At 49.7% G+C, this 17,897-nt stretch overlaps 2 protein-coding genes across 4 annotated transcripts in view; one reads left to right on the top strand and one right to left on the bottom strand.

The window, feature by feature from the left end:
• The window catches only part of SEC31B (SEC31 homolog B, COPII coat complex component), a 33,976-nt gene extending 27,849 nt beyond the window's left edge, over nucleotides 1–6,127 (top strand). For all 3 annotated transcript variants that reach the window (XM_036265156.1, XM_036265157.1, XM_036265155.1), the window contains exons 20-26: nucleotides 1,554–1,731; nucleotides 2,187–2,501; nucleotides 2,738–2,796; nucleotides 3,200–3,346; nucleotides 3,908–4,018; nucleotides 4,758–4,829; nucleotides 5,061–6,127. In XM_036265156.1, coding sequence (XP_036121049.1) covers nucleotides 1,554–1,731; nucleotides 2,187–2,501; nucleotides 2,738–2,796; nucleotides 3,200–3,346; nucleotides 3,908–4,018; nucleotides 4,758–4,829; nucleotides 5,061–5,240 — 1,062 coding nt within the window. In that variant the 3' untranslated portion in view covers nucleotides 5,241–6,127. The remainder of the gene's footprint in view (nucleotides 1–1,553; nucleotides 1,732–2,186; nucleotides 2,502–2,737; nucleotides 2,797–3,199; nucleotides 3,347–3,907; nucleotides 4,019–4,757; nucleotides 4,830–5,060) is intronic.
• A 3,573-nt stretch (nucleotides 6,128–9,700) lies between these two features.
• WNT8B (Wnt family member 8B) overlaps nucleotides 9,701–17,897 on the bottom strand; it is a 29,447-nt gene continuing 21,250 nt past the window's right edge. The window contains exons 4-6 of the mRNA XM_036265686.1: nucleotides 17,721–17,846; nucleotides 10,824–10,966; nucleotides 9,701–10,632 (exon numbers count right to left, since the gene is read on the bottom strand). Coding sequence (XP_036121579.1) covers nucleotides 10,087–10,632; nucleotides 10,824–10,966; nucleotides 17,721–17,846 — 815 coding nt within the window. The 3' untranslated portion in view covers nucleotides 9,701–10,086. The remainder of the gene's footprint in view (nucleotides 10,633–10,823; nucleotides 10,967–17,720; nucleotides 17,847–17,897) is intronic.

Raw genomic sequence — 17,897 nt, forward strand, 5'->3', positions numbered from 1 at the left:
AGTGGCTATACCAGTTTATGTTCTCACCAGCAGTGAATGAGGGTTCCTTTTTCTCTACAACACTTGTTATTACTTGTCTTTTTGATAATAGCCATTCTAATAGGTGTGAGGTGGTATCTCACTGTAGTTTTGACTTGCATTTCCCTAATAGCTAGTGAAGTTGAACAGCTTTTCATATGTGTCTTGGCCATTTGTATGTCTTCGTGGGAGAAGTGTCTGTTCAGGCCCTCTGCTCATTTTAAGGTTGGATTGTTTGGTTTTGTTGTTGTTTGAGTTGTATAAGTTCCTTATATATTTTGTTTATTAACACTTTATTGGAGGTGTCATTTACGGTATCTTCTCCCATTCGGTTGATTGCCTTTTTGTTTGTTGATAGTTTCTTTTGCTGTGCAGAAGCTTTTTAGTTTGAGATAGTCTCATTCATTTATTTTTGCTGTTACTTCTGTTGCTTTTGACGTCAAATTCATAAAATCCCTCCTGTCCAAGATGAAAGTCCAGCCCTGGCTGGTTTGGCTCAGTGGTAGAGCATCATCCCATGGACCAATGACTCGGGTTCGATTCTAGCCAAGGGCATGTACTTTGGTTGCAGTTCGTCCCCAGCCCTGGTTGGGATTGTACAGGAGGCAACCAATCTGTGTCCCTCTCACATCGATGTTTCTCTATCTCTTCCTTTCTCTCCCTCTCTTTCCCTCCCACTCTATCTGAAGATAAATAGAAAAATATCCTTGGTTGAGGAATGAAAAAAAAGATGAAAGTCCATAAGGTCTATGTTTTCTTCTATATAATTTATTGCTTCAGGTCTTATATTTAGATATTTGATGCATTTTGAGTTAATTTTTGTGTACAGTTACAAATATCAGTCTAGTTTCATTCTTTTGCATGTGGCTTTCCAATTCTCCCAGCACTGTTTATTGAAGAGGCTTTTTTTTTTCTCCCCACTATATGTTTTTGGTTCCTTTATCAAAAATTATTTGCCCATATACATGTGGGTTTATTTCTTGGCTCCCAATCCTGTTTCATTGGTCTGTGTGTGTGTTTTGTGGCCCGTACCATACTGTTTTGTTTTTTTAACCCTTACCCAAGGATATTTTTCTATTTATCTTCAGATAGAGTGGGAGGGAGGGAGAGAGAAGGAGAGAAGGGAGAGAGAGAGAAACATCAGTGTGAGAGAGACACATGGACTGGTTGCCTCCCACACAATTCTGACCAGGGCCAGGGATCAACCGCAGCTGAGGTACGTGCCCTTAACCAGAATCAAACCCACAATTCATTGGTCCACGAGCCAATGCTAACCGCTGAGCCAAACTGGCCAGGGCAACACCATGCTGTTTTGATTGTTGTCACTTTGTAGTATAATTTGAAGTCATCAAGATCAGTTATTCCTGATCTTGATAACTTGTGTCTTCTCTATCTTTGTTCGTTTTTATAGAGATTTACCAATTTTGTTCATTTCTTTTGAAGAACTAGCTTTTAATTTTTTTCTATCGTTTTTCTATTTTCAATTACTTACCTTTTTCCCCTTTCTAAGTGCTAATCCTTTTTGCTCTTCACAGGTTCCCACTCCATCTACAAGGCCAAGGATTTTCACACTTCAGTCATCACTAGTGACACCCTTGGTACCTTCTCATCTTGGCCCTAATCAAGGCTCCAGAATGCAGAATATAAGAGACTGCAGGGCACCTGAGTCCCAGGGAGCTCAGCCTTTGCCCCTGAGCCCTGCAGTAAGGCCTGGTGAGTGAGTGAGTGATCTGTCTGGGTAGAATATAGAGGAAAACATTTGGCATGGCCAGCATGGATTTGAGAGTCAGTGTGTCTACGTAGTGAGAGGAGCTTGGAATTTGAAGTCAGAATTCCCAGTACTATCACTTACTGACTTTGTACCTGTGAGCAATATACTTAGCAATATACTATTTTTTTTTTTTTAAAGTAAGAGTAGTTGTTATATTGTGGGTCATTTTAAACCCACAGGATTGTTTTGAGGATCAAATAAGTAATACAGTTAAAAGTACTTTGTATGTGGTATATATCCATACACATGTATTAATTAATCATTTATTATTATTATTATTATTATTATTATTATGTTTTTAAAAAATTATTATTGCTATCTATTCTCCCATCATGTTCTCTGAGTCTCTCCAAAATTGAAATTTGGTGGCAAAAGACCTGTTTCTGTTCTACTTCAGCTTTATCTCAGCCACAGCTGTTAAGAGGGCAAAGGGTGCAAGCTCCTAACCCCATGGGATACCTTGGAACATGGCCTCTTCCTGGTCCCCCTCCACCCATGGCACCCTCAGACATTATGCAGCCTGACTATGCCTCCCTGCCCGAGACCGCTCGACTGCTCCCTTTCCTTCCTGTGAGACCACCAAGTCTCATCCCTATGAGCTCCCAGCCCCCCGCCCCTCCTGTCAGCTTCCCTGCAGCACACCCTCCTGGAGGACCAGGTGCTCCATGCTCTAGCATCATCCAAACCACTGGCATCTTGACTCCACATCCAGGTCAGTCTTCTTTCCATGGCCTTCCTTCTCTTAGTCATTGCCTCCCTCTCCTTCCCTCTCCACTACCGCCTTGGGAATCTCAAACCAATGAACTGGGGCCCCTTGGCTTGGAGAGTATGACTGGTCAGAGGGAGGTGTGGTAGAGTCCAACTAAAATAATTTTGATGGCCTTCAGACTAAGAATTTCCAGTGTTCCTGACCATGTCTCTAAATACTTATAACTTTGTATTATATAGGACCTCAAGCTTCCTTGAAAAATGCTCCAGCTCCCAGAGCAAACCTCCAGAGGAGTCAGGTCAGTCCACCTCCTCACCCGTTTCCTCATACGTTTACCAATGACCCACATTTTAGTTCCTTACAGAATTCAGCCCAGTCCTTCCCATTCTCAGGCACGCATTCTTCCCTCTCTTCCCTCACTCTTCTCCCCTCAGCTCCCTCCTCTTTCCTTCTTACATGTACAGGGTGGAGCAAAAGGCTTATGGTTGTGAGTAATGAAACACAGAGTTTATTCTTATATTATTATTTATTAATTAGTGTATTATTTTCCATACAAGCAACTATAAACCTACTTTTGCCTTTTCTGGGTTTCCCACTCGCTATTCTGTCCCCTGTTCACTCATAACTCCTGCCACTCTCTCAAACCAGGCCTGGGGAGTCTCTCAGCTTAGACTCATGTGCCTCTCTTTCTCTCTCTCTAGTTGCCAGAGACATTTATGTCCCCAGCACCAATTACTGCTCCAGTTATGAGCCTCACCTCTGAGCCACGACAGATCCTCTCCTCACGGCCTCCCGTCCCTGGTGTGGATCATGCTCCCCCTGGAGCGCCCGGAGAGCTCGGCCTGCAGGTGAAAATGTGTTCTCCTTCCCTCTTCCAGCCTTCCTTGGGTATAGAAAAGCAGGGGGCACCCTGGCCAATGTGGCTCAGTTGGTTTGGTGTTGTCCTGTGCACCAGAAGGTTGCTAGTTCGATTCCCAGTCAGGGCACGTGCCTGGATTGTGGGCTAGATCTGTAGGGCACGTGCAGGAGGCAGCTGATCGATGTTTTGCTATCACATTGATGTTTCTCTCTCTCTCCCTCTCCCTCCCTCTCTCTATAAAAATCAACAAAAAATCAGGAAGGGGAGTGAAGGAGAAGGGAAGGGAGGGGAGGGGAGGGGAGGGGAGGGGAGGGGAGGGGGAGGGGAGGGGAGAGAAGCAGGGGGCTTGGTAGAAGGACTTTATTCCTAAAGGTGGAGTCAGCTATGAATTGGGGAATGGGGAATTCAAATGTCCTTAATGTAGAGAGTGCCCCCTCCCCGACTCTGCTACGCTCTAGTGAGAACAGTGTTATGCTGTGTCACTGAGGACTAGTCTTAGGGAATCTACGAGGACAGCTTGCCTATCTATTTTGTCACCCCACCTCTTCAGCAGTGGCCACCAGAGAAGATGGACAGGAAGGAGCTGCCCCCAGAGCATCAGTCCTTGAAAACCAGCTTTGAGGCGCTTCTACAACGCTGCTCCCTGTCTGCCACTGACTTCGTAAGTGCGAACCTTCCCCACAATGCCCTCCTCATACCCTTAGCCATTTCCAGGACCCTTTAGCTCTAGGTCAGGTCTTTGTGTGACTTTTTTCTCACTATCCCTTGACATGCTGTCTGTATCTTATACTTATTTGATGTCCATTCGGGGGGTTGGAGCGGGGAGTACTTGTCTAGTCTGAATTCCAGCTCCTTGTTAGCAGGACCCAGCAGCGTTGAGACTTAACTCTGGGAAAGGCAGCAGGGAATACTCAAAGGAGGGTGAAACCAGAAGTAACCATTCATTCATTCACTGGCTGTCAGCTCAAGCAAGTCACTTACCCTCTTCAGGCCTCCATTTCCTCCTCCGAAATGAAAGAAGTAGCCTCAAGTCATTCTGGCTCTAATCTACTCTGATTCTTTTGTTTTCTTTTAATTTATTATTTTATTTATTTATTTTGTTAATACTCACCCAAGGGTATTTTTCCAGAGTGGAAGGGAGGGAGGGACAGAGAGAGAGAAACATTGATGTGAAAGAGACACATCGATTGGTTGCCTCCCACATGACTTCAACCAGGGCCCAGGATTGAACCTGCAACCCAAGTACTTGACCTTGACTGGGAATCAATCTACAACCCTTTGGTCTGCAGGCCGATGCTGTAATCACTGAGCCAAACTGGCCAGGGTTACTCTGCTTCTTTATAGTCCTGTGTAGTATTAGGCTTAGGGGCTAGAATCAGAATACATTTTCCTTCCTATAGAAGACAAAACGGAAGCTGGAGGAGGCAGCCCAACGTCTAGAATGTCTGTATGAGAAGCTCTGTGAGGGGACAGTAAGTACACTTAGTGATGCTCCCCTGCCTCCTGCCCTTCCACCATCACCCATGTGTCCCCTTCGTTACTCAAGTGTCCCCTCCTCTTAGGTCTCACCAACCTGGGTTCCCCACAGAATACATGCACCTTGCCTGGACTGGGCTCCAGAACTTAAGTCCTCTCTTATCCCTTCCATGCAGCCAGGGTAGGGGTGGTTTGGGCTTACTAACCTAAGGGCAATCCCTCCACAGCTTTCTCCTCATGTCCTGGCTGGGCTCCACGAGGTTGCCCGATGTGTGGACGCAGGAAGCTTTGAGCAGGGCCTTGCAGTGCACGCCCAGGTGGTGGGCTGCAGCCGCTTCAGCGAGGTCTCCAGCTTCATGCCTGCCCTGAAGGCTGTCCTCACCATTGCTCATAAGCTGCACGTGTAAGCCAGGCAGCCTCTCTCACCAGGAGGCCACTTCTGCTGTTACTTAACTGTTCTCCCTGCAGAAAAGGGAATTTCAGAACAGGTTGTTTGTTTTTTTCAGCCTTCCTTCTTGCTACCAGGTATATGATGCTGTAGGCTTGGCTCCAAACTGGCAGAGTGCCTGCTTTCTTCCCCTGTATGCCTGGCCTTCTAGGATCTGTCCAAGTCTTGCTCAGCCCCCGAGGCTGAGCACAGAGGCAGTTCTGTACTTCCCCTAGTACTGTACTCTGGGCCAGGACCTGAGGAAGGACCTGGGCAGGCTCTCTTCTCCACCAGAGATACTCTGAGTGGCTTCTAAGAGGGTGAGCAGGATCCAAGTCTACCTCTGCTGTACCTGTCTTTTGGGTCTTTTGTTTTTCACCTTCTGTGGGTTATGAGCCTGACCTTACCTTCTCCTTGCCTCTGACTTCATATTTCCAGGTCTATATTTCTCTGAGCCACAGAGGCTGGAGTAGAGTTGACTGTTCATTCTTTGAACAAGTCATGGACATGAGGGATGGGTGCTGAGCAGAACCAAGAGAAGGAACTATGGCCCTTTTCAAAAGGAACATCTCATCTGCCAGCACTATGAAGGGTGGGTGAGGTTAGGTGGAAGGGGGTACACTGCCTTTTGCTGGGAGCTGTCTTAGCCTTGAGATAGGAACAGAGGGACCGCTGCCAATGGGAAACAGCCCCTGACTTGACCTGTCTGAGCCCTGGTCCAAGGTCATGGACCATCCATTCTGTGCGTATGAGCCCAACTCTGGAATAGGAGCCATGTTAACAAAAGACTCTTAGCACTACTCCTCAAGGTTGGGAGGCCCTTCCCCCCTCAGCCTCCACATGTCTCAGGGCTGCCTTCTCTGGCTGTACTTCCACGGTTGGATGCTGCATTTGAAGCACTGGTGTGCAATAAAGCGGCTTTGATTTGGTTTCCTCAGTCGTCTCTCATTAATTGCCTCCTGGGCCCTATTTTGCCCTTACCTCTCTTTCTAGCCCTCTTGGTTCTTGTTTCCTGTACCCCAATAAGGAAGAGGAGAGGCTTGGGGACAAATGGGGGAGTCAAGAGAGTTGAAGAAAGGAGGGTGTCACCGAAATACTCTCTCCTTGCAGCATTTGTGGCCATTTTGTGTGTGTGTGTGTGTGTGTGTGTGCGCACGCGCCCGTGCACATGGGTGTATCTCCATCTGTGCCTGACAGTCGGCTCCAGGGTTTTCCCCACACCACTTCAGGGCTGAGCTCAGCTGCACAAAGGGGCTGGGTGTGAAGCCACTGGGTCCTATCTCTAATCCTATGTCGATCCTGTCATGTCTGCAGGCTAGATGTGTGTTTGGGAGGAAGGGATTGTTAGGCAGTATTTGTTTGTAAAGCCACTTGCTCTTCAGATAATACTTGCACTAACTTCTATTGATGAAGCAGTGTGAGCCCCAGCAAAGTTCTTTCCCAAAGTGTCTTTGAAGCCAAGAGCCCATTGAAGGGAAGAAAGGCTGGGAGAGGGGATTAGTTTGTTCAGCAGCTGTGAATTTCAGTGGGAGGTTGATGAACTCTGAAGTCTTTGTTTAAATTAAAGGGGGGGAGAAAAAAGCCGCTGTTGGAGCAAGAGCCCCACTTGGGGCCCTGAACTAACACAAGGAGAAGTCTGAGCTGCAGGGAGCTGTGTACTGACTGCGAAGACTTTTCCCAAACACTTTCGGAAAAGGTGTTGTGAGAAGAGAAGGGGGCGGAGTGGGGGATTAGCATGTGAAATGAAGTTTTCATTGACTCCAGTGGGGGTAAGAAGGCTATTTTAATGGCATTTTGTTCTCTTATTTTCTCTTCTTGAGCTCTTTAGAGATATTGTTTTGCTAAGGCAGGCTTTCTTCCCCTTTCTTTCCAGTCTGCGGATTGCCTCTATGGGAGCCAACATAAATATTTCTCCTCCAGGAATGCGGGTTAATTAAAAGGAAATGAATGAGTGGAAGCATCCAATCCAGATCCACAATAGGCGAGTGCCCTGTCCTGCCCTCCCCTCCTACCACCACCAGCACCACCAGCGCTGAGCGCGACCCTGTCTCTGTCTTTGCCCTAACCTGCTGCTAAGGCCAGTTGAGGCTGGGATTCTTTTCAAGGAAAGAAAGCCCTGCCTGTGTGTAGGCGTACAGGCCAGGGACAGGAAGGAGACAGTGTTTTGCACCTCCCCACCCCCAGTGTCCTTGTCACTTCTCAGGACCTCCCTTTGCTTCTATCCTCCTAAAGGGTTCACAAGAGGAGGAAAGGGGCCTGGGTTTCACTAAGCACCCCATGGTAACTTGCTGGTGGAACAAGCCAGACATCATTCGCAGCATCAGTTTAAATCTATAAAACAAGAGGTTTGATTAGCTGACTTCAAGGTGTCTTCCCAAGCAGCCGTTCTGGAGTTGTCCATGTTTGTAAAGGGGTCACAGCCCTGGTGACTGAGTCTAACAGAGAACCTAGACTCCATGAATGCAGGGAGGGCGGTGTGGCTCATCACTCTACTTCCACTCCAGTGTTTGTTGAGTGCACGAATGAATGAATAGTTAAAGCAAGAAGTGGGGTGGAGAGCAATACAAATATAAGGTAATTCAGTAATGTTCCCTTTATAGCACTCAAATGAATCTGGTATCAATCATATCCATTTGGGAATACAAAACAACTCATGAAGGAACTTGCTGGCAGTATGACATGTTTTGACCTGCGATAAGTGACCTGGAGTTATCAAATATGAAGCACAAAAGTTCTCCTACTTTTATGCCGAGAGACTCCCCTGGAGAATGCAGCTTTCCTTTACAACATTGTGCTTTTTTATATTTTCTAGCTGCCTTGCCAGGTCTTCTTACTGCACATTATCAAATAACGCCGTCAAGTGGGACAGCCAGGTTGGCATATGCTGCTGCTTGATGAGAGAAGGAGGGCAAGTTGGGAGACTTAATGAGGCCCAGGTCAGAGCTGGGGAAGAAGCAAAAGCCTTTTGCTGATAGAGCTGAAATGAAGCACTAGGAAACCCTGAAGGGAAGATTGTCCCCAATAAGGAAGGAAGGGGAACCTGTCTTCTCATAAGTATTAGTAGGACCAGGAGAGGTGTAGGAATGAGGCCAGGGCTTTGGGGTCTGCCCTGGCCACTGTATCAGTTTGGAACATGGGAGCCCTAGCCCTCTGACATTTTGGCCCCAAAAGTCTTGGCCCCTGGTACTTACTTGGAGTCACACTGCCTCCGTGCTTTCTCCTGCTCTGGGAGAAGCAGGATGAGGTTGTCTAGCATCTGACCAGTTCTGCTGCTGAAGAGCAGACCCAGGGCTGGCCTAGGGGAAGAGAGATGGCTGGGAGGCTCCTCAGGCTGCACAGTGTCTGTCAGGGGTTGGCTCTTTCCTTCCCAGAGCCCTCTTTAATAAGGAAGTCCCTGCTGTACTGCTTCTCTCCTGAGACAAGAACCAGGAGACTCAAGCACCACAGCAGCAAGCTCTTACTACTGAGTGAATGTATTAATGGGAGATTTATGTGGCTGGTTTACTAAGCCTTGGCAGATTAGCCTCAGTCAGGCCAGAGCAACTACTTAGCTCATCAGGGAAGTGAGGCCCCAGGAGGATGGTATTCTGGCAAGGTAGGAGGGAAGAGAGGGCCAGGCCTAGAGGTTGTATCTTCCACCTGCCTTCCCTGTATTCCCAAGAATAAGTTCAATACCTGGAAAAAATGGGGGGGGGGCACATATCACAGTGATTGCAATAAATTAAAAAAAAAATTAAGGTACTGAACTTCCTATTAGTACTAGTTTCATTGCAGGAAGTTTACTTATTGAAGGAAAGCATCCAAGGCCCTGAATCCTACCTGTTTGAGAACCAGGTTACTGAAAAGGAAGGGTCTTAGCTTCTTATGACCTGCCTTAGAGGTGCAAACCAGGGAAACTGGCTTTGTTGAGCTCAGTCTTGGCTCAGATGAACAAGGATCCTTGGGGAAGACGAAGAGGTAAAGATGGTTGCTGGGAGGAAATAGGTTAGGGGCAGGGAGGTTACTTCAGAGGGTAGGAAATGACTGGTAATCTGACCTTACATAGTTCCTAGACATTGTGGGTATATGTCTGGAACACCCTGGGTGATTGTCAGGAAGGTCACTGTCCCACTGGTAAAGTCCATTAGAGACGCTGTCACGAGAATGAGTAGCACCCTTGGTTTTCAGCAAGGCAGCACCCAGGGTTCCCGCTTTCCTCATCGTCAACCCTTCCTCTAGGAACCGTGCCCAAAGACATGCTTTTTCCTGGGTCAGTTTTCTCACTTTCTCTTCGGAAGAAGAGGGTAAGGGAGTAGGGGAGAGAAAACAGCGATTCCTGGGGCGTCTATGTCAACAGTCAGCAGGGAATTAGAAGCACAGGAATGGCTCTGCAGAAGGAAGATGTGGTTGTGATAGAGACCTAGCAGCAGAAAACGGGGTGGGGGTGGGGGGTCAAGAAAATGGGCAAAAGAGAAAAGCCATGGCTTTCCCTGGACGTGTCCTGTATATTTGAGGAGTCTTCCTGTTCCTAAGGTTCCATAGGCTAAGTCCAGAGTTAGGGCACCTAGGAAGGGAGGAGGACCACCTGTCTCATACTCGTCCAAAAGTCACAGTTTCAAAGAGTTCTCAGACTAAGTGTGAGCTGTGAGGACGCTTCAGACAGCTCCAGAAGAGCGCAGCGGAATTGGGAAAACAGGTGGGAAACGGACACGCTCCGGAGACTGCATCGTCTCTCTCGGGACCCCTGGGCTTGCAAGTGCGGGATCCGCATTCCCTAGGTTCCTCTATTACTGGGGTCTCTAAAAGAGGCAGGGGCAAGTGGGGGAAGGAGCCAGGAGAGGAGACCCTTAGGGTTTTCTCGCGGGTTTGTGCGCTGCGCCCCCCCGCGGCCGCTCCGCGCGGCTGCAGAAGTACTTGGTGACTCGCCGGCGGCACTGCTCGCAGCGGACAGCGCAGCACCAGTGGAACTTGCAGTTGCAGCTGGACACGGTCTCGGCGCGGCGCTCCTCCACTGCTAGCCCGCAATCCCCGCAGAGCCGGCGGCAGCTGCGACGCTCCCAACGGCCCAGGGCCCGCCCGCGCCGCAGGCACTCGCGGCCTTCCGTGCCCAGCAGTCCCAGGGTTTTGTTCTCCAGGCAGTAGTCTGGGGAGTCCTCCAAGTGCACCAGCTCCCGCGTGGAGATGGAGCGAAAGGTGTCAGCGATGGCGCCGCGTCCTGCGGCGCTGTTGCCGGCGCCTTGCAGCAAGTCCACCTTGAGAGCTGCATGGTACTTCTCCTTCAGGTGCGCGCCCACCTCGCGGAATTCCGGCAGCTGCAGCCAGCAGGTCTGCGTGGTGCAGCTGCCAGACACGCCGTGGCATTTACACGTGCGTTTCATGGTGCCCTTCACCGCCTGAGGAGAGAGGAGTAAGCGGGCCAGGGATTGAGCGTGTGGGGAGTCTCTGCCTGGGGGGCAGGGCGGGAGAGGGGGTCTAGTAGTCTACATCGGGTATCTCGTTTTTCCAAACTGTTAAGAGTTGTCCTCACTTAAGGGGTGGTAGTGGATGGAGCCAGCTGCCTAACCCCAGGGGCTGCAGGATTCACCTTGCGGCCAGCCTCGTTGTTGTGCAGGTTCATGGCTGCCCGGGCGTCCTGTCCGGTCTCCAGGGCATCGACGAACTGCTTGGATATCGCCTCTCCAAAGCCCACGTTGTCGCTGCATCCTCCCCACAGCCAGCCTTGACCTCCTGGAAAAGAGCAGGGGAGGAAAGGTCGTTGAGCAGGCGGCACAGAACCTTCTAGGCAGCTGTTTCTGATTGGGTTTGGGGGATTTGGGATGAGGAAAGATTAGTTTCAGCCTAGATTTGTTTTTGCATTTTTGCGCGCCCACGTCCAGACAATCCTCTGCTGAGGACTCCAATAATGTAAGTAGTCGCCTAATGGAGTCTTTGCAATGTGCCCACGGGTCTTTCTACAGCCAGAGTTTCTGGCCTTTGGGCAGACTGTGCACGTGCCCGACAGCGACTGACTCTCGGAAAGGACAAACTGGCGTGAAAGGGGGTGAGGAAAGCGCGAGCATTTGGGGGGAAAGAGGAGCAATTGAAATAATATGGAACAACTCAGTTGGAAGTAGAGTTGGAGGGCAGAGAGGACAGTGGAGGTAAAGGAGACAGACAGGCAACATGGAATGATGTCCCCATTACGTTTGAGAGAGTGACCGGATTGATTCCACAGGGAGTGTAAAGGACAAAGACATGCTATGTGAACATACAGCAAAATTTTTCCCATTAGGCAGACCTTACCCCCTGGACTTTAAGAGAATAGTAAGAACTAGCTGTTAGAGTTAATAGATAACTACTGCGTTGTATAGATAACCACAGGGGTTTTAAGTGAATGGCAAGAACTAGCTGCTAGAGTTAATAGATAACCACTGCATTGTATAGATAACCATTGCTTTGTGTACATCGAAACTGCTGGCTCCCTCAGGCATAACAGCTAACCGCAAATATCTGCTTCTGTACTGCTTGCTTGCTCTCAAACCTTTAGCCCAAATTCCCTAACAGAAGCTAAGACAACTATATAAGCAACCTTCCCCTTGAGCTCGGGCTGCTCTCTCCTCTGCGTAGGATGGGGCAGTTGCGGCACGGTTAATAAAGCTCTCTTAATTTGAACCCAGTTCAGAGTCTGAGTCTGGTCTGTCTCGTTGGTCTACATTTGGAGATCTACAGCATTTTGACAAGTGAGGTCCCCCCTCTGGCAGGTTGACCTCCTCAGACTCCGGGAGACAGGTCCATCCCGGGAGCGGACGGGCGGTCTAGGGGAAGGCCTCGGAGAGACGTTCCTCCGCCCCGGACGCCATTCTGCCCTGGAATTGTCTCGACTCCAAATTCCATCTAGAGAGCATCTGGAAACCCTGGGCCCAGGTTCGGTTCAGCAGACGGGACGTCCCTCAGTAAGTCTGTTTCTGGAAACTCTGCAGAGTGAGGGGAAGTGGATCTGCTGGACGCAGCACAGAGATCCAGCCCCAGGGCCACAGCGAGACTTTGTTCGCTCTTGGCCCCGGTTCGGTTTGTCTGGCTTTTTGTCTGGCTTGTTTGTTTGTCCTTTTGTGTTTTGTGTTTCTGTGTTGTGCTGGTCTGTGTCCTTCAAAATGGGTCAGGAACTAAGACCCCTCTTCAATGTCTCCTTGATAACTTCTCAGACTTTTCCAATTGCGCCTCAGGTTACGGCATCTCGGTAGACCCTGGGTTCTTGTGCACTTTGTGCGAATTGGAGAGGCCCACTTTCCGGGTCAACTGGCCCTCCCAGGGCACTTTTGATTTAGGCTCTTTGTTTGCAGTCTGAGGCGTCATCTATGGGACTCCCGGACACCCAGACCAAACTCCTTACACTGATGTTTGGATTGACATAGCTACTGACAAACCTAATTATGTTAAGAAATGCTCTTGGCCTAATAGGAAGAAGATATTACTTGCTCAGCCACCGCGGAAACCTCAGAAGCCCTCGGCTCCTACTCCCTCTGGGAGACTTTACCCTGTTCTTTCAGGTCCCCCAGAAGACCCTCTCACTGACTCTTTGAGGCCACCCCCTTATTGGTCTCCACCACCCGCCACTACCGTGGCCGGAGAGGCTGAAGCCCTTCAGCTGCTCAGTCCTTCCCATACACGTGCTGGCAGCCAGCACCCCTTATAACCGTCCTCCACAGGCACCAGACTCCTCGGCTGCCGTCCTGCCCCTCCGTCAGGTTGCTCCACCACCGGGTGGAGACCAGAATCGGCCCTTCATCGTCTATGTCCCCTTCTTGACTAGTGATCTGTATAACTGGAAACAACAGAACCCCTCCTTCTCTGATAAACCCCAAGGTTGAATCTCTGTCCTAGAGACAATCTTCCACACCCATCAGCCCACTTGGGATGACTGTCAGCAATTGTTGTAGGTGCTGTTCACCTCCGAGAAGAGGGACAGGATCCACAGAGAGGCAGCAAACTCTGTCCTCGGGTCAGACGACCAACCCCTCACGAATCCAGCCCAACGAGGGGTCTACCTCCATACCCTTCGACCTGACTGGGACCCGAACACCGATCAAGGTAAGGAAGCTTTAACCCAGTATCGCCCATCTCTACTTCGAGGCCTCCCCGGAGCTGCTAGAAAGCCAACTACTCTGTCTAAGGTAAGCGAGACTGTTCAAACCGCAGGGGAGTCCCCAGCGGCCTTTCTTGAACGTCTCATGGAGGCTTATCGCCTCTTTACTCCCATAGACCCGGAGGCCCCTCAGAATAGACGGGCCATTAATATTGCCTTTGTCACCCAGTCGGCCCCAGACATTAGGAGGAAACTCCAGAAACTAGAGGGTTTTGAAGGAAAGAATTTTAGTGAGTTAGTTGAAATAGCTCAGAGAGTATTTAACACCAGGGACGACCCAGAAACAGCTAATATCAAAGGAGTCACAAAGGGATTCATAACCGCTCTTCAGGAGAATCAGAAAGAACAACGGGAAATAGGCCTAAAAACACAGGACAAGCCCACGGAAACCTCGGCCACCTCTTGACCCTAACCAATGTGTCTACTGCAAATATGGCCATTGGAAGAAAAACTGCCCTAAGAGGGGGGCCCGACAGAAACCTAAGGACCTCATCCTCCTGGAAGACACTGAATGAGGGGGCCGGGGCTCCTACAGATTAGGCCCCTGGGAACCCAAGGTAACATTACAACAGGGCTTTGAGAAACTAAAAACGGCCTTAATGTCTGTTCAGCCCTAGCTCTGCCTGGTATCACTAAGCCCTTTCAGCTCTTCCTCTCTGAGACTCGAGGCATTGCCAAAGGGGTCCTAACCCAATCATTAGGGCCTTGGAAGAGACCAGATGCCTACTTATCTAAGAGATTAGACTCGGTAGCCTCTGGCTGGCCCAGCTGCCTGGGAGCCATAGCAGCTACTGCTATTTTAGTTAAAGAAGCTTCCAAGCTGACTCTAGGGCAAGGCCTCCAGATTACTGGGGCGCACTCTGTTGAGGCTCTCCTCAAGAGCCCTCCAGACCGGTGGATGTCTAAAGCCCGGATCACCCAATACAAGGTACTCCTCTTGGACTCCTCCTGAATCCAGTTCCTGAAGACCTCTGCCCTCAACCCGGCCACCCTGCTGCCTGACGATGGCCCTCAGGCTCCCTTCATGAGTGCTCAGACATTCTTGAGACTCTAACTAACCTGAGGTCTGACCTACTGACAACCCTCTTCCAACTCCAGAGCGTGCTCTCTACACAGATGGAAGCAGCTTCATCCGGGAAGGGGTCCGGTATGCAGGAGCGGCGGTAGTCATGCAAGATAAGGTCATCTGGGCCCAGGCACTAGGGCACGGGACTTCAGCTCAGAGGGCTGAACTAATTGCTTTAACTCAGGCTTTAAGATGGGCAAAAGGGCACTGGCTGGTTTGTCTCAGCGGTTAGAGCATCGGCCTGTGGTCCAGAGAGACCCGGGTTTGGTTCCCGCTAAGGGCACGTACCTCGGTTGCAGTTTGTCCCCGGCTCTGGTTGGTCGTGCGGGTGGCAGCCACTCAATGTGTCCCTTTCACGTCGATGTGTCTCTCTCTCTCTGTTCCTCTCTCTTCCTCCCACTCTATCTGAACAAAAAATGGAAAAATGTCCTCAGGTGAGGATTAAAAAAAAAAAGATGGGCAAAAGGCAAATCAGTAAACATCTACACTGACAGCCGGTATGCCTTCCCCACAGCCCATGTCCATGGGGCCCTCTACCAAGAAAGGGGACTCCTAACCTCAGGAGGGAAATAGATAAAAAATAAAGAAGAAATTCTTGCCCTCCTAGAGGCCATTTGGCTACCAACAAAAGAGGCCATTATCCACTGCCGGGGCCACCAGAACTCTGACACCCCTGAAGCTAAGGGGAACGCCTTCGCCGACCAGACAGCCAAGGAGGCTGCCCTAAGACCAGTGGGGCCATTTGACATCCTTCCTGTCCTTGTGGGAAAAGCCTCCCCAAGGAGCCCTCCTATCCCCAAGAGGAGGAAGAACTTGGATGGAGGCTCAACTACAACCAGGGGCTGTGTGGCTGGAGGCTTCTCCCCGACGGGAGGATCCTCTTGCCTGCGGCCCTGGGCCTAGAGCTGATCTCTCAGCTCCATCAGGGCACCCACCTTGGCAAGACTAAACTCTCCAGTCTCACAGCTCAGGACTTTTATGTCCCAAACCTCAACAGATGGGTAGAATCTGAAATAAGGAGATGCCCTGCCTGTGCCCAAGTCAACTCTCACCCTTGGGAAACAACAGACCTCGGGACCCGAGAACGAGGCACAGCTCCTGGTGACCACTGGGAAATTGACTTTACTGAGGTGGCCCCTGGCCAATATGGCTGTAAATATCTGCTTGTTTTCATAGATGCCTACTCCGGCTGGACTGAGGCTTTTCCTACCAAGACTGAAACTGCAACCATGGTAGCCCGGTCACTGCTCTCTGAGATAGTCCCCCGATTTGGCCTCCCTCTAGCTCTGGGGTCTGACAACAGCCCAGCATTCATTGCTAAAACCACAAAATTGTTAGCTAAAGTTTTAGGGATTACTTAGAAATTGCATTGTGTCTACAGGCCGCAGAGTTCAGGACAGGTAGAGAGAATGAATAGGACATTAAAGGAAACGTTAAGCTCCATCTTGTGACGGGCGACAACTGGGTAAAGCTCCTTCCTTTTGCCCTCCTTTGTGTATGCTATACCCCCTTATCTTAAGGGTTTCGCCCCATTTAAAATCATGTTTGGCCGACCTCCCCCTATTCTACCCAAAATCGGGGACGAGGTCTTAGCCAACCTGGGTAACCATAACCTCCTCAGCTCTTTGCAAGCAATCCAGAGGCTGAGAGAACAGACCCGACAGCTAATCAAGGATGCCAGACCCCAACCGGGGACACCCCAGATACCACCGCACGACTTCGCCCCAGGTGACTGGGTCCGGGTCAAAAACATCAGCCTGCTTCCCTCGAGCCTCGCTGGACTGGCCCTTTTCCTGTTATCCTGACTACGCCCACTGCTCTGAAGGTAGCAGGACGGGAATTTCGGATTCACCACACTCAGGTAACGAAAGCACACCCTGAGCAAGGGGCCTTACAGCGGACCGAGGATCCCCTGAAGGTAAAGCTCTCCAGGGTTTCCTCCCAGTCTCTTTCCTGACTCTGATCGCTGGTAAGGCGCCTACCCAATTTAGATGCACTCAACGGTGGCCACTGCTATGAAGGTACGGCCCCGCCTGACCCTCGGAGACCTACAAGGACAAGGGACATGCTTCATCATCGGCAACTATGGCCTAAGCTTTTCCTCTTATGCAAACTCATGGGGGGACACTACCACCCTAACCCCATTAAGCTCCTCATCACAAGAGCCTTGAGTCCTAACTGTACCCCCCAGGACTTGGTTTGCTTGCACCTCAGGACTGACTCCCTGCGTCTTTCCCGTTGAAACCAAAGACATGTATTCTTGCTAACATCATTCCACAGGTTTATTTCTTCTCTGTTTAGCCTTAGGAGAAACCTGTTGCTTTTATGCTAACCACTCTGGTGTTATTAGGGAAAGCTTAAGCCTGGTCAGAAAGCAGCTGAGCAAAAGAGAAAAAGCCCAGTCAGCCTCAGCCTCCAAGGTTTAGTATGAGGACTTATTCGGTTGGTCCCCATAGCTCACTACCCTTATCACTAGCCTTGCGGGCCCCTTAATCCTCCTCCTATTAACATTAGCTTGTGGCCCAATCCTGATTAATTGCTTAATGCAATTTTTTAGAGAAAGAATACAGGCTGTTAAGCTCATGGTCCTTAGCACTCCCTATCAAAGGCTAGCCACAATAGAAGGAATTAAAGACACCTTAAAATCAAGGATTTGATTTAACCCTAAGACCAGTGGGGAATGTAAAGGATAAACACATGCTATGTGAACGTACAGTAAAATTTTTCCCATCAGGCAGACCGTACTCCCTGGACTTTAAGAGAATAGCAAGAACTAGCTGCTAATAGATAACCACTGCATTGTATAGATAACCATTGCTTTGTGTACACCGAAACTGCTGGCTCCCTCAGGCACAACGGCTAACCGCAAATATCTGCTTCTGTATGTGCTTGCTTGCTCGCAGACCCTTAGCCCTTAACAGGGGCTAAGACAACTAACTATATAAGCAACCCTTCCCCTGAGCTTGGGGCTGCTCCCTCCTCTGCGTAGGATGGGACAGTCGCCACGCGGCTAATAAAGTTCTTAATTTGAACCCAGTTTGGAGTCTGAATCTGGTCTGTCTCGTTGGTCTACAACAGGACTGTTGTTCCTTTATCATTATTGTACTTAAGGAAACTGCTCAGTAGGTGAAGGAGGGCCCGGGCTATGGTAGGGTTAAACTGGTTTACCCTAATTTTCCTCAGATTTAGGAGAATACAACTCTTCTTCTCCCACCCAGCTACCCACCAAGCTTTTCATTCTTTAAGTGAACTCTTCTGGCCTGCCCTTTCCCGCCGCCAATATCACTACTCACCCAGTTGCCCGTTGCGGGAGTCATCACAGCCACAGTTGTCAAAATCTCCAAGGCTGCAGTTTCTCGTCAGGGTGTACATGACTCCGGCAGAACTGATGGCATGTACAAATGCTGTCTCCCGATTAGCTGGCAGGAACCACAAATTGGGTGAGTTAGAGGGAGGAGTTGCAACCCAAA

Source organism: Molossus molossus, unplaced genomic scaffold (genome assembly GCF_014108415.1).
Source record: "Molossus molossus isolate mMolMol1 unplaced genomic scaffold, mMolMol1.p scaffold_m16_p_17, whole genome shotgun sequence".
NCBI classification, from domain to species: Eukaryota; Metazoa; Chordata; class Mammalia; order Chiroptera; family Molossidae; genus Molossus; species Molossus molossus.